Source organism: Eulemur rufifrons, chromosome 25, assembly GCF_041146395.1.
Source record: "Eulemur rufifrons isolate Redbay chromosome 25, OSU_ERuf_1, whole genome shotgun sequence".
Lineage (NCBI taxonomy): Eukaryota > Metazoa > Chordata > Mammalia > Primates > Lemuridae > Eulemur > Eulemur rufifrons.
This window is the reverse complement of record NC_091007.1, coordinates 15675682-15691692: the sequence shown is the minus strand read 5'-3', so window position 1 is coordinate 15691692 and position 16011 is coordinate 15675682. Positions and strand designations below refer to the sequence as shown.

The window sequence follows — 16011 nt, the reverse complement described above, 5'->3', positions numbered from 1 at the left end:
TTCCTGCTGAGGGATGGAGAGGGAGAAGTGAAACTTGTAGTATTTTGCCAACTTTAAGAGAAGGATTTTTTTACCCCCTTCAGAATGACCGTCATCATTCACTGCACTACAGCCTCATTCCACAATAAAATATAGGCAATTCTAAGGAATAAGCATTAGCCTGAAATCTACAGAATAAAGAAAAAAAGTAATGGTAAAAATAAATATACAAGTATTAATACATTATCTTCCACCGACTTTATTTAATGAGATGGGAATTAAAAATAAGGCTTGAAAAATGCTTCCTATATATGCTAGTGAGATTTAATATTCCAAGAAATCACTTACCATCATGCCCCTCCCTGGTGACACTGACGTGACTGGTAAGGACTTTGGCCACTGACTAAATGCAGTACTGGTTTTTCATGAAATTCTGTATGTGGCATACTTTTTAGATCTTTCTCTACAAATTGCACAGCTTTCTTAGGCGTGATGATCCACGAATAATTTTAGTAGATATTAAAATTAGTTAATGCTTTATTTCTGTTAGCAAAAATAATTTTTAATACTGGTGATACAAAATGACAGGTCATTCGTATATAATGAGGATATTCAAAAGTGCCCAAAGCACTCAAATGCACATTCATATAATTTTGGGGCATTCCATCTTCTTTCAGGAGTGCCTTTGGGGTGTGCTCCTTACTCATTTCGTCATTTCCCTTGGGTGGTCCTGACCATAGGCCACATGACAGCAAGACAGTCCCTAAGCAGAGCTCTCTGTGGTACTGGGGAGGCTGGCAGTGGCCTAGCAACCAGTCATTTTAAGTAACCACTCTGTGTGCTACCATTTAGAACTTTCTGGGTCTCTGCTGCTGTGAGAAACCAAGAAGCGGATACAAGAAGTAAAAAAATAAGAAACAAAAAAATGGAGATGAAAGGGTCTCTAAGAATTACGAAGTATTAAGTATGAAGAATCAGGGTATGATCTATGTATAAACAATGGAGACTTGATCATGTATTTATACTATAGCAAAACCACAGTTTTCACTTATCTATACATATTAAAATAGTTATTACTTTTTATATTTTTATTTTACTCACTGCATTTTGTTTCCTAAAATAATTGCATCTTTTGAAAAATATCTAGCCAATATTTATACTAATTTTCTAATATTTTCATAGTTTATGAATGGCCAAATTTTAGTTAGCATTGCCATAGGGATGTAAGAAACACGGAACCCTTTTTATTCTTGGGATAACTTATTCTCTAATTCTGATCAGATCCAACAGATGGCAGTGATGTTATAAATTAATAGTTTAAAATATTCTTATAATATGCAGGATCCACTCCTCAGAAGAATGTTAAATTAACCAGGAATAATTCTCTCAGTACTTGCATAAATAATGTAGAATTTTGATACGATTAACTGGATAGAAGCATTCAGGGTAAATATAACATAAAATTTAGCTGAAAATAATATTTCCTATTTCAAAAATTAACAGCTTTCTCATTTCCAAAAAGTATTACAAATTGAAACTTGCCAAAGAGATTAGCAGTGTACCAAGAAAGGATATGTGTCCAAATTATCTAATGGATTACATTTTTATATAGAATTATTTATTGCTTCTTGGTTTCCATTGCCATTTAATCCTTTATATGGGCATTGTTTTAGCCTATTCACTTTTCATTTATTCACTTAAAAATAATTTTACTTTTCTTTCTCCTTCTTTCACTTCTAATAAGTGAATCTGGCTGTCCTCTTTACTATGCCTTCAAATAGTTACTTTTATTCTTATTCATTGCCTTTTCATATTTTTACCCACATAAGCCTTCATTCTGCAGATAAATACAGACTGAAAAGTATCAACAGAAGGCTTTTCTAGGTGAGCCTCCACTGTTGCTTCTGTGATCCAAATTATATAAAAACAAACAAAACAACACTCATGATTACTTTTTGTTTTAAGTTATGGGCCTTGGTTGATGTCAAAGAGACTGTGTTTTCCTCACTGTCCTTTGCTTTTGGTTGTCTATTTGCTGTGAGCCTGTTTCCTCCCGAACGCCTACTGCGCGCACTGTTCTAGATGCTTGGGATGCATCAGTGAATTAAATAGACAAAGGTCGCTCCCTTCATGGATGCTGGTGGCGATGATGGAACAGAAAATAAATAATAGATAATAAATATGATAGGTGAGTTATACAGTATGTTAGAAGATAATAAGTTTATGTGAAAAGGGCAGCAAGGAAGGAGGGTGGAGAATATGCGTGTGGGTCACGATATTAAACAGTGTAGTAATGGTCACTTTGCCAAGGTGACGCTGGAACAAGGACTTGAAGGGAGTGTGGAGTGAGCCACAGGCTGTCTGGGAAAAAGCTTTGCAGGCAAGAGGGAGGTCACCACAAAAGCCCTAAGGCAAAATACTCCTGGAAGTTGAACAACTTCTAGAATATATTTTATGGTGCATTTTACTCTTCATCATTTTACTCCACAACATTAGCTTATTTGTAAGTAAAGGGATTCATGTTTGTTAACAATTTTTAAACTACAATCTCACTCATAATAACTCAAATACCTGGAAACGTCACATATCCAGAACATACATGAGAATTATCAGGAAGAAAAAAAAAAAAGGGGAGGAAGAAATGGCCTCTGAGAAACCAAAATATATACTTAGAGAAAAGGCCTCAGGCTTTCCTTTATGGCTTTTATATACAATTTGATAAGCTGGGTCACTTGGTATCCAAGTTTTAATGGGAAAGGAAGGGATTTGAAAGGAACTTTGGCAAGGAGGAAGTTAGAGGCTCAGTCAATCAGATCCACTGACAGCAGTGGGAATTAATAGTCGATGGTTATTAGGAGTCTAATAAAGAGTCAACAAAATGCATCAAGGCCCAAAGGAAGTGCCACCCAGAAGCTACACTCGGCGAGCGGGGCAAGTAGTCCCACCTCCCCTAAGGGGCCCTGAAACACCACTGGGGAGCATGTGACAGCCAGTTACTCAAAAGGACAACCATGACCCTCCCCACCAAAGTTTAATAACAGTGTCATCAGTTCAGAAGGTCGAGAGGGAAGGATTTTAGATTTTAGTTCAAACTCATTATAAATTTTTAATGTTTTGTTGATTAAAGAAATAAATTTTGAACTATCCAGAAAACTTGAGTATCTAGGAAGCCTCATTCACAGAGAATACCAAATGGGCAAGTTCTCTTGGCATCGGTTAAGGTGATGTTCAAATTATTTTAAAGTTGAAAATCTTCCACAATGGGGTATGGATGGTCTGGTTATTTCTTTATCATTGCTACTAAAATTGCTCCTTGTTAAGCTATTTCATTACATTTAAGTGTTTTCTTGTTGTGAGAAAGCAAGATGTGGGAAAATCTGAAATCAGATTATAAATGAATTTACATGTAGATTATAAAACTCTACTTTCAGATTATAAAAATGTCTTAATACAAAAAGCATTTGTGAGTTTTACAGAAATAGTCACCACAAAGTATGTTTCTCCTTTCCCTGGCTGATTATTTTCTTTAATTTAGGAAATTTTGATTTACCCACAACTTTCCAGGCAAAAATCCATTACATAAAGGAAACTGCACCAACATTATATGTTACCATAGCAACACCAGTGATTACTCAATGCCTGAAATGAGCTTCCAATTCCAGAAGATGCCCTGAGTTGAAGAATTAGAAAATCATTTTCGGCATATCAAAGTATGAGTGTAGGAGAAGGGGTTACATTTTAATATACACAGAATTAGTATTAACAGTGCTTAAATGCAGTTTTTTTTTTTTTTTTTTAACTAAGCTAGCAATGATCAGATGCCCAAACAGTTGCCAAAGGCACCTGGAGGATTTCAGCTCTGGGTCTTTGCTTCCTTCCCTTACTACTTAGAGCGACAGAAAAGCAATGAGGAAGGTCCAATTCCAACCAGCCCAGCAGCGAAGCCCCGATTTTTGCCAGGAGAGACGACGGAATGGGCTGCTTCTCAAAGGGATGCTGGAGACACTCGCCAGTGCTGAGTTTAAGCTAACAGTGTTTTAAAGATGAGCTGAGCAGAAAACACTTTTTATTAAACATAGCCAATCATCGGCCGGGCGCGGTGGCTCACGCCTGTAATCCTAGCACTCTGGGAGGCCGAGGTGGGCGGATCGTTTGAGCTCAGGAGTTCGAGACCAGCCTGAGCAAGAGCAAGACCCCACCTCTACTAAAAATAGAAAGAAATTATATGGACAGCTAAAAATATATATAGAAAAAATCAGCCAGGCATGGTGGCGCATGCCTGTAGTCCCAGCTACTCGGGAGGCTGAGACAGGAGGATCGCTTGAGCTCAGGAGTTTGAGGTTGCTGTGAGCTAGGCTGACGCCACGGCACTCACTCTAGCCTGGGCAACAGAGTGAGACTCTGTCTCAAAAAAAAAAAAAAAAAAAAAAATAGCCAATTATCTTTGTTGTCACTTCTGTCGTGTTTGGCATTATTAATACTCTAGGAGGCTTGCTAGAAGGATCAACAATGTGACTTATTTGTGTTCATTCCTTCTGGTTGACTGTGGAATCTGTTTCAACTCCAGCCGTTAGCATTTGGCACAGATGTGTCAAATCTAACTCCATAGCCTCATCAAAAACATTTATTCTCAATATTCTTTAACTCAGAAAGTCCAAAGTAAAAATTATATAGACCTCAAAGAACATCCAGAAAACCACTTTCATACATGTCTCATTTCCCTTATCAAATACAAATTAAAAAAAAAAAACAGAACAGACAGTATATAATAGGTTGAAGAAATAACTGCAATTAAAAATTTATAAGAATGAAATCAAATTACAAAAATAAAGTTCATTGTAGTAGGGAAGAAGTCAGGCATCATTTAGGCCTAACTGATCTTTCTATATTGACAAAATGGAACTATAGATTCAGATGACAAAAGTCTGTAAAACAGATACTAAAAGAGGAAATCTGAAGGCAGCCCCTTTTAGAACCACTTCCCATCCTAATTTTCTATGATTTTATATAAAATTGTGAAACAATAGAACCCAGGAAAATTCATATCAAATCAAGATGTCTGTACACTCTGGAGGCCTATTAAAGTATTTTAGATGATGTATAAATCTAAATGAACTGGAGACAGAAGTAATTTAGTGTTGTGGGTATGATTTTTTTGCACCGTGGGACTATACTGGAAAAATCACTGAATATGCTATTTTCAAATTGCTACTTACTATGACTCAATAGTCCAGAATTTTGTGTGTTTCATAGAGATAATGATGACCCTTAATTTGGGAAATTACTATGTCAAAGATTGTAGCTATTAAAAGACCACAGTTTCGTTTTGATGCTTGTGCATTTCTGTTATGTTTTTATCAGGCATTGTTAGATTTTTAGTCCTTAAGGTCTTATAAGATATTTGTGTGGGAGTAGAGAAGGGGAAAGAAAGATTAGGAAATACGTTAAGTATGTGACAGGGCAAAGGGGAGTTATTTCAAGTTAGAAAAGGGTAATTTTAGCCACAATGTCATAAAACAATAATGGATGAAAGTTGACTAACATACCAAATGAGATGTAGAGGACGGCAAATAGTTATTTTATTTATGAAAGTTGCCTTAAAGAAATTCTGTTTTATAAGGCAATTTTACCTTCTGTAGAGGAAAGAACACAAAGTTTGGAGTCCAACAGACATGGAATGAATTTCCAGCTCAGCTATTTTAATAAATATGTGTGCCTAGGAAAATTAGGTAAGCTTGCAGAATCTGTTTCCTTAATTGCTGACAGATTATTTTGATAATTAATTTTTCAATGAATAAAAATCACATACCAGAGTGCTTGGGATATAGAGGACATTCCTGTCTCTTTTCTTCATATTATTTGCCCATAAGATGTTGCTTTAATTGACTTTTTAAAATGTTTCTATATTTATCCAATGTTTACATCCCTTTAAAATGGATCTTTTAAAATTTTCCAGATTTGTCAAATGTTTATTTAATACTCTTTAGTATTTCCAGCATTATCCAGTTTTATTTGTAGTAGAAGCTTCTACAAGAGTAAACCTGTTGCCTGAATCAAATGGCCCATACATTTTCCCAACAAACTCGGAAACAGTCAAGATTTTGTAATATCTTTGGAAAATAGGCTAATCTGATGACTCTATTTTCACAACCCAAGATAGACTATCTGAAGAAATATGTGAACAATCTTGAAAGCCAAAATATTAAAATTAGAACATTCTGGACTGTGACTTATCCCACAACTCAGCACTGAGTAAGGGTTTTTGAACTTACTTTGCATTAATAGAATTGCACGTGGTCAGGTTTGCCAGGGCTAGAGCGGCAGCTTCGCTTACCTCTTCATTTTCACTTTTTAGCAACTGAACCAACTGTGGGATCCCTACCGAAAAACAAAGGTAAAATGTGATTTTTACAATGCCCATGTACACTGAAATATGACAATCTAAAAAAGCTCAAAATATTTGTTTCCGGTTTGCTTACCCTGATTATTGAAAAAATCTTTGCTGCCTGAATTCTCACTCATTGCTGAAATAGCTTGGGAAGCAGCAATTTTAGTTCCATCATTTTCAGAACCCAAAAGGGTTACAAGGCACTTTTCGACCTCTTGTTCGTGAAAAAGTTTTCTATTTTCAGCTTTCATAAACCAAAAGGAAAAGAAAAATTCAGAATTTTGATGCAACAACTGTGCAAGTATTTACTACTTAACCCACCCAAAGTAGGACAGGAATTCAAACCATTTGGTAGCTCTCTAGTTATAATACTAGAGTCTAAACTAAACAAAATATATGTCTATTTAACTTTAGAACACAGTCATTATGCATGATGAATCATGGATGTTGCATTTTTTCCTATTCCCATATATATCAATATTATGGCAAAGAAAATTCTATAATAATAAAGATACTAGTTTTCAGATTTAGCAAGCACTGATTTAACACAAATATTGTGCCTGGCCTGGTGTCTAATGTTCACATAGGTGATCTTCTCACTAAGGACAAAAACTGATTTCTTTGATGGTTGTTTTAAATACAAAACTCAATATTTGAAGAATGCCTAAGGTGTGCAAATTGGTGAGCTGGATGCTTAAGACTTCAGGAGAAGAACAGAGGAGAGGAGACAGTAAAACTAAGGAGTGAAGTAAGATCCCGAGGAGGCTTAAGGAACTTAGTAGTCTTAAATCAAAAAATCATAATCATCTTTCTCTCAAATTACAGTACATGCTTAAGTAGCAAAAATGAAAATAATTATTTGATAAAAAACCGTAAACATAATCTAAAAATACATTGGAATAGTTTCCTTTATTTGAAAACAAGTATTATACATACCATGATATTCACCCCATTTAAAACATTACATTTGAAACCGAAGTATTTTTAATGTTCTTTTGTTCCCTAAATATTTTTTCTCTTGATTTAGTTTGATTTTTTATACATGACAAGCTTATTACTATACAAAAGTAAATATTGCATTAAGCTAAATTAGAATATTAAAACCTATTTTTTGTTTTGTGTTCAATTAAATTGAAATAATATTTTTTTATTTTGTGGTTTAGGTTAATTCTAAAGATGTTACTAGTTATTTAAGTGTATACTAGAAAAAATATATTAAACCAAACTCAGTTTTAATGCCATAAAGAGGTACCAGAGTAAGAAAAGAAATAGCTTACAAATAATTCCTTGCTAAATTATTTTAGTTATTTTAAAAATTTCATCATAGATTTAATTCTCCATTAATAACTTTCATAAAGTTTATAAAATTAACCTTTATAAAGTCAATTTTCATGATTACAATAGAAGAATGTGTGATATGTGCTCTTAGGATATTAATATTTAAGAGAAGAATATTCTGTTAGAATAAGAATTTCTGCAAAAAAAAAATGCTGATAATTTAGATTACAACATCTCATGTGGAACTAATTCATTACTTACACATATTTTAATTAGCTTTTTTCCCAAGAATATTTTCAGAAATTAATAGCAATTAGCTTTCTACGTTAAAGTTAAGATATGATTTCTTACTTCCTTTAACAATGATTCAAAAAAAAAAATAGCCCTTTTGCACAGGAGCAGTATCACACTCAGATGGCACCATAGTTGCAAATACTTTTGGTCTTTGTTTATCTGATACACAGACGTATACCAAGCAACCTGGCCATAACTGGTGCAGGGAAAGTTACTAACACTTCTGCTTATTTGTCTTAAACCAATCATGAGCTATGTACTGTAATCCTATCATTTTAACCCCTTTCTATTTTCATTTAACATTAGAATTCAGGCATAACTGTGTTTCATAAGAAAAAAGCTGCAGTTAATACTTTAAAACTCAAGTCTGTGGCTCCTCAAATATTTTAAAATATATGTAATCTTTATTATTTTTCACTGAAGATACAATATCTGAAACTTTTCTAGAGTCTCTGACCTAAAATGCTTAGATTTATCATTAAGGCTTTCCTGACGGCTCTAAACCAGATTTCCTAAACAGCAATTTAGTGTAGATTCCATCAGGAAAATTGGCCAAAATAATTAATTTGAAAAGACTAACATTGGAGTATGTAATTGTTGCATTCAAAAAACAGTATATATGCAATTATTGGAAAGATTTTTTTTTAAAAAATAATGTAAATAAATACTGTGGGCAATTAGTTTCTCAACCCTGCTGGGAGTGTTCTCAAAATCCAGCTGGGATCACTAAACCTCAAATGTGCTGACTGCAGTGTGGCTATAATAGATTTAAGAGATGAATTAACATATTAACCAAGTACTTTCATTGAATTGCTACACTAAGAAGTAAAGTATTTGTGTTTTAATTACGCAGATCATAAAGATGGCAAGATAGTTATTGGTACTAATAGAGTAATGTCCTTTGAAAATAACATTTGTTCAGTATCACTAAAATAAAAAGCATGAGGTTTCGTTACTGAAAATAAATCTATATGTAATGATGCTTTTCTTCTCCCATTCTCAGAAGTTGCTATTGTGCCACCTTTGCTCCTGCTGAGATGTTAATGCCAGTTCATAAACCTCTTGGCAACATAGTAATTAACACCTTCCTCCTACTGGTACCAGGTCAAAAGCATATTGACATATTGATTTGGGCTTTGGGGGGGGGCGGGGAGGGGTGCATGTTAAAACTTTACTCAACAAACAAAACTTAGAGAGTGTGTGTTGTGTGTTTGTATGTTTCAACTGTGTTTTTGACATACAATGTCATCTAAAAAGAATTCTTACAATGATGGAGAGTAATAAAAAGTTACAAATTAATATTGATAGTTACACTGTTCTTAACAGCGTGAGGAGCAATATTTGTCAAAACCTACTTAGGAATGGAATTTTCTAACTGTGAGAAATTCTTAAGACTTCTCCAAGATTATTTACTTTCAATACAGAAATGTTAGGCGATAACTTTGTTAATCCTTGTTAAGGTTTTAGAGTTCACCATTGTAACTAATATAAAATAAGACACGTATGGTTCAGCTGGCTGGGTCTGGCAGGCAGAGGTCATGGTAGACAAGAATTGATTAGACAAAGGACTAGACAAATTGATTATACAAAGAAATAGAGGTAGGACCTGAAAAGAAGGCAGGTCTAGAACCCAGGCAGGGCGGCAGAGATGGCTATGGTGGATTAAGAGGTACATAAACACAAATCAACAAAAAGAAGAGAATTATCAGGCAAATGAGGAAGATGCCAACCTACTCTCTAGCACTATTGCCCTAGGGATGTTGGTTCTGGCCTAGTATCGTGTCCTGATCAGAATCGGGGAGTTCCGCCCACAATGTATGGCTAAGGCAGTTCAGAGTCCCTAGGGGAATTCTGCTTCTGGAATGGAGAAATTTTTCTCAAAGCCCTAGAGAGAAAGCTTGACTTTTTAGGGAATCATATACCTTTCCAGAGGCTCCAAGAATCAAGAATCAAGCTTTCAAACCAGATATCTCCTAGGCTATAAGAAAATTAAACCATCTCTGCACCCACTGGATTTGAAGATCCATTTAACATACCTTGTCAGTGTTCATACAGACACCAAAGGTGGAAACAATTTAGGAAGAAAGGAGACTATGCCAAAAAGGATGGAGGAAGGTTACCAGCTGAGTAAGTCAAATTATAAAACAAAAGTTCTTACCATAATGGATGAGACCTGCAAGACAGTGGTGAGGGAGCCCTACTGTGGGACAGATGGGCAGTGGTTTGAGTGATATTAGGGTAGACGTGAATCTCTGCCATCTGGAAAATGGAGATTCTGCTAAGCAACGGAAGTTAACTTCTGTGCTGTGCGAGCTCGGTATTCCAAAGCAGCAGGGTCAGATTACTTTAGTTCATGTACTGGTTGTTGCTTTAATCTATCATAGTAGGGACAGATGAAGGTCTGGTGTGAGGAAACTAATAACATATTTAAAGCAGAGTGGGCTAGACTATGTTAAAGCATGAGAAACTAAATTTTTAAATTTCTTACGGGCAGAAAGAGAAGCCAGTTATTTCACTGAGACCTTGAGAATCAACGTAATTAGAAAATTTGATTTTACCTCTAAATCTAGCCAATTGAAGAGCATGGATACCAATAAAGCAAAACAGGATTTCCAAAATCAGAATCCAGACTAAGGGCCTAAACCAGGGCAAGTGAGTACAGCACAGGTTATATGAGTCTAGCGTAAATTACATGCTCCAGAACACAATGGAGATCAAACTAATAACCAATGGCCAAGTGATTGCATGAAATGGAAGAATCTCTAATGCCAAGTGAGGAGGGTACCCGGACTTGATCCTGATTATTCTAGTCCAAGAGCCATTAACTTGGGGTCAATGGATCCAGAAGACACAGAAGAGCTTTAAGCAGTCCATGAACTCCCTGAAATTATATGCAGAATGTCGTGATCATGTACATTTTGGCAAGGCCACTCTTTGTTCAGATTCTCAAAGAAATTCAAGACTCCTCAAAGACAACTCTGGGCAATGTAGTTGGATGTGCTTGGAAGCTGTCACAAATATAGGCAGGAACTCCAAGACAGGTCAGAATTAGAAACAATTCAAAAGCAAAGACGGAGGCAGCCGAAACGTCAGTCCTAAGTGAGATTGCTCAGGGGGATTTAAAAGAGAGCGAGACCGAGAAGAGACAGGCAAGTTTAACACTGAAAGGACAAGCAGAGGAGAGGGAGCGGTGACAGTGAAGGGGTGGTCTGACAATGAGGAGGACAGTCAGCAGAGACGGGTTTTGGAAGCCCAGGGATAAAGAGTTTTGAGGAGGAGGGGACAATTGACAGTGAGAAATGCCACACAGAGATCAAGGAAAAAGCACTGAAAATGTGTCTGTAGATTTAGGAACTGGGAGGAAACGTCCAATTCTACCAGGACTGTTTTGGGAGAATGTCGGGAGCAGAAGTCACCTAGGCTAGGCCACGGAGACGAGAGGGAGAGGTGGGCTTTAAAACCGACTAGTCTATCAGAGGGGTTGACAGAGAAGAAAAGGAGAAAAAGAGAACCCTGAGTAAGAGAGGGAGAAACAAATTTCCACACATCACCCCTGGCCAACAAACTATTATGGGCCTCTCAGAATGCTCCAGACTTCTGTCACCTTCTCCCTACACAAGCAGTGGGATCAGTAGAACGTGGAACTTTGGTGTCGCAACACCACATCAAAGGGGAGTCTCCGCCTCATCCAAAGCTGGGCTGGAGGATTCCACTGTCACCTCAGTTGACAGAAAAAACAGGCGGAGGGGACCTGGAAGCCTGTCTAGTCATTAAAGCCAGGCCTGGACAGAGCATCCATTCTCTGTGCCACGGCGAACAGTAAAAGCAGAAATTGTGAATAGGTGTGGAAGACAGAGAGCAGAGGTGGTCTAAAAATAACAAGTATTCCTGGGAGAAAAAAGATCAAATGAAACAAAAACAACAGTCAAGAATATAATAGAAAAATAGAGTTTCCTAAGTTAAGGGGGGAGAAGGCTTTACTGCGCTGTGGAGAGTGGAGAGGGACATTCAGACACATTGTGGCAAAAGTTTTGAACCGATAGGATAAAACATTCTACCCAAACACAGGGGGGAAAAAATCACATATACAAAATAATGGAAACCGGGCTGGCCTCAGACTTGGACTCTACAAAAGCAAGGTTCATAGATATTTAAGGAAAAAGTATGATGATGCAAGAATTCCAAACCCAGTTAAATTGTCATATGTGTTTAAAGGCAACAAACATATTCACAGGTAAGGTAAGGTCTCAAAAACATGCCACTCTTGGATGTTCCTGAAAAAAGAAATTTTTTGCTGAAAATGTATAGTCTAGTTAATTTGCGAAATGGCCTCATCCTTAACATCACCCTCTGCTTCCCTCAACCCCTGTAGTCATTCAACAAATACTTACAGAGTCCTCACAACGTGCCAAGCACAGTGCTAGTGGTTCTTGCAAAACGCCTGGAGCCCGTGAGGACCAGCACATCTCCATTTCGGGGACCTCCGCATCTCACCTAGGACACCACAGCAACCCCTTCCTGCTCTTCCATGTCTGGGCCTACAAGCTTCCCATCTCCTCTCCACTTTGCTGCAAAAATGCTCTTTCTTTAAATGTTCCCTCCCTTCTCTCAGTCACTTCAATGGCTCTTCATTGTCATTAAAATAAAGTCCAAAGTCCTTAAATGGTTTGTAATAGCCAGTGTCATTTGGCCCCTCACTACTTCTACAGCCTGAACTCTCAGCTTTCCACGTTCTGCTCACCAGCCACTCCGAAAACTTTCAGTTCTGGAACTCACCAAGCTCTGTCCCTCCTCCGGCTTTACACACACTCATCCTCCTCCACCCCACCTGGACCTTCCTTGCCCAGCCGCTCTCTAGCACTTAAACCAGGTCCTATTAATGCTTGTAAGTCACCTGTTCCACCTGGACTTCTCTGATCCAGGTCTGCGCTGGGTGGCTTTCCTGGGGGGTCCTGTTTCCCTCATTCAGCGCTTTGAACACTGTATTGCCATTGCCTGTCTACTTGCCTGTTCTGGGTGGGGGCCCAATAAATCATTCATAAAGGAATTAATAAACAAATCCAGACAGGCTGTAGTCCGCTCATAGTCACATAACTGGGTCACTGCGGTGCCAGCAGTGGAACTGGTACTAGGACTGGAACACCAGGGGCTACGGCCAGTGCTCCTGCTGTTACCATGGCAACGAGGGGGCACTGCGGAGCTCAGCCCAGAGGGGCTGGAACAGACTCAGAATGACCTGGCCACACGCACACACATACAGATTCTCCAAAGAGAAGCTGCGATACACAAAAACTGTAGGTTTGACATTCTCCCTATTGTCCCATTACACCTCTCCTTGGGTCTCAATTAGCTAAGAAGGCCTGGAATAGACGGAAAACAGAACTGACCAGCTACAGCACTGTCTAAATTCCATTTGACAGAATACGGAATAAAACAGCTTTTGCCAATATTAAAAACCTTAATTTCACAGCCTGTCTTTAGATTGGGCATTTGTAATGTGACTCGTGCAGCCCCTCTGTGCACGCTACGTGCCGGACAGTGGGGTTCTGCGGCCTGCACCAGAGCTTCGCCTTGAAGACACCCAGCAGGGGCTGGAGAGGAAGTGTTTCCCGTAATATACTCACAGACATACATACGGATGCGAGTATACATGCATAGAATATAAATCACTTAAAATAGTCAACACTGTCATCGTTTGTAAGAGTAGTGATGTGGAAGGGGAAAAATAAAATCACATCTTTTATTAAATAAAAGACTCCAAAAATACATAAATTAAAACTGTAATTTCATCTTCAGCACTCATGGTATAATTAATCTCTCATATTTTACAGATTTATGTCAACATAGCTTGTCACTGAAATGAGAATTGTATTATGTATATAGTACGAGCACATTACTTTTCACAGCTGCATAGCACGGCCCTAACTGGCTCCAGGTGAAACTTGAAAATGACTTTGTAGATAACATTCTGAATGTGTATTTCTTGAAACAAGACTTACAGGTTCAGAAACAATGCATACATTCCATATAACTCTAAATTCAAGAGAAATAAAGGCTTAAAACTTAATTTAAGAATGAATTTTTAAAAAAATAAGATTATAATTAAATCCTATTAATTACATCCCTAACAAAGCAATCTCTACTTTAACTCATTGGAAGTGAGCTGAGTTTGGCCTTAAGATGGAAGAACAGCGCTATTCTCAAATGGTTATTTAAAAGCAGACAAATACTCCAATGTTTGTTAGTGCTAATCAAAATTAAGGATACAAGAAGAAATACTTATGCTTAGTTTATATAAAATGAGACGTACCATCATAAGCTGCTTTAGTAATTGCTCTTGCTGCGTTCTTCTGCACATCAGGAATTGCAGAGTTTTCTGCAAATGACAGGAGCTTTTTAAGACTCCCTGTCTGCTGAATAAGCATCATCGTGTCCATATCCTCCAGGCAATTGGCTATCACTGACAGTGCTTCGACATGAAGGTCATTCAATTCCTAATAACAAAGGCAAATACAACTTTAGAAACTGTACTAAAAGAACTTTACACTTTCCAAACTTTACTGCAAGAGGGACACAATGTGATTAATTTTGCTGTGACAGAGGCCTCAGGAAATAGGAGTTTTGTTTATCAAAGTAATATCACTCTTCCGAACCATTTGCCTCATCTTTTCTCATTTCTCTTACTGCAAAATGGGGCATGCAAAAAATAATGCTAGAGAGAAAACTCCTAGTGATAGTAGCCAGTGATGTTGCTCCCACAATCCACCAAAAACTATTTCAAAATCAGGAGAAAGTATTTTTTGAAAAAGCAGACAAAAGCTGATGAAAATACAGTCCTTTAAACTTACAACTAGTAGAGGGGAGTGTTGTGAGTTTGTGGCTATCTTGCCTGAAGAATTTCTCAAATCCCCACGGCAGTGGAAAACCACAGCCTTACCTGTACAGCTAGAAATCTAAGGGGAAAATCCCTAAAGTGCGAAAAGTACAGAATGGGTGAGCCAGCATCATGGCATTCCACATGGCATTGCTTCCGACCAAGGAGCTCACTTCGCAGCAAATAAACTGTGGCAATAAACTGTGGCCCATGTTCAAGGCATGCACTGGCTTTACCATGTTCCCCACCTTCCTGAAGCAGCTGGCTTGATATAAGCATAGAGGAGACCCCAGGGGCCCTGATGAAAATAAACAGGCAGGGACCAGAAAGTAATATATATCTTGTCCAGGAAAGAGGGAGCTGTGCTAGGTGAGATCTGTTAATTTACTGCTTTTTAAATAGGGTGCATTCCTCAAGCCATCTGCAGCTCAGCTGGCAGAAAGCTGAAGCCTCACTGGCCTGGGGTGTCAGAGGTCAGAGCCCGAGGCTGGCAGAAGAGCCATGCTGACCACCAAATCGCAGAAGCTCTGGGGAGACCTCCAGGAAGTCAGGCTGATACAGCAGCAACTAGAAACCCTAAGATCTGAGCCGGTGCACACCACAAGAGAGACAGAGCTTGCAGCCGACTGCCTCCTAGAACAAAATATCAGCAATCCTCAGAAGAAGACAACAGAACCTGGAATTGCTAGAATATATTATCTACAGTGTTCATTTTTAAGCAAAAATGACTAGACATGCAAAGAGACAGGGAAGTGTTACTCAAACTCAGGAGAAAAAGGCAGTCGGTAGGAATCCACTCTGAATAGGGCCGGATGTTGTTGAATCAAGTAGTTGAAGACTTTAACGCAGCTACTATAAATATGTTCACAGAGGAAAACTCAACAGAGAAATGAAAGTTCAAAAATGGAAACTTTAGACTTCAAAAGTACAAAAACTAAAAAGAAAAACCCAATCTTAGGTGAGGATGGGAGAAGCACTTTTATTTTTCGCTCTGTATGTTTTTGTATTCTTTGAATTTCTCCCACTAGAATATATGTATATTTGTCCTGAAAAAAATATCCTTCTCATATATTTCCTAACTCTGATCATAAGGAAGTTATTCAACCTCTCCGAGCCTCATTTTTCAAATTTTTAAAATGGGATTGATGATACAATTATTATATTGTTATATGTATAATGATATAATCATTATCCTTAC

General features: G+C 37.6%; 1 protein-coding gene across 1 annotated transcript in view; it reads right to left on the bottom strand.

Moving 5' to 3' along the window:
* ARMC3 (armadillo repeat containing 3) overlaps positions 1 to 16011 on the bottom strand; it is a 79607-nt gene that overhangs the window by 33081 nt on the left and 30515 nt on the right. The window contains exons 8-10 of the mRNA XM_069458847.1: positions 14250 to 14433; positions 6459 to 6611; positions 6252 to 6357 (exon numbers count right to left, since the gene is read on the bottom strand). Coding sequence (XP_069314948.1) covers positions 6252 to 6357; positions 6459 to 6611; positions 14250 to 14433 — 443 coding nt within the window. The remainder of the gene's footprint in view (positions 1 to 6251; positions 6358 to 6458; positions 6612 to 14249; positions 14434 to 16011) is intronic.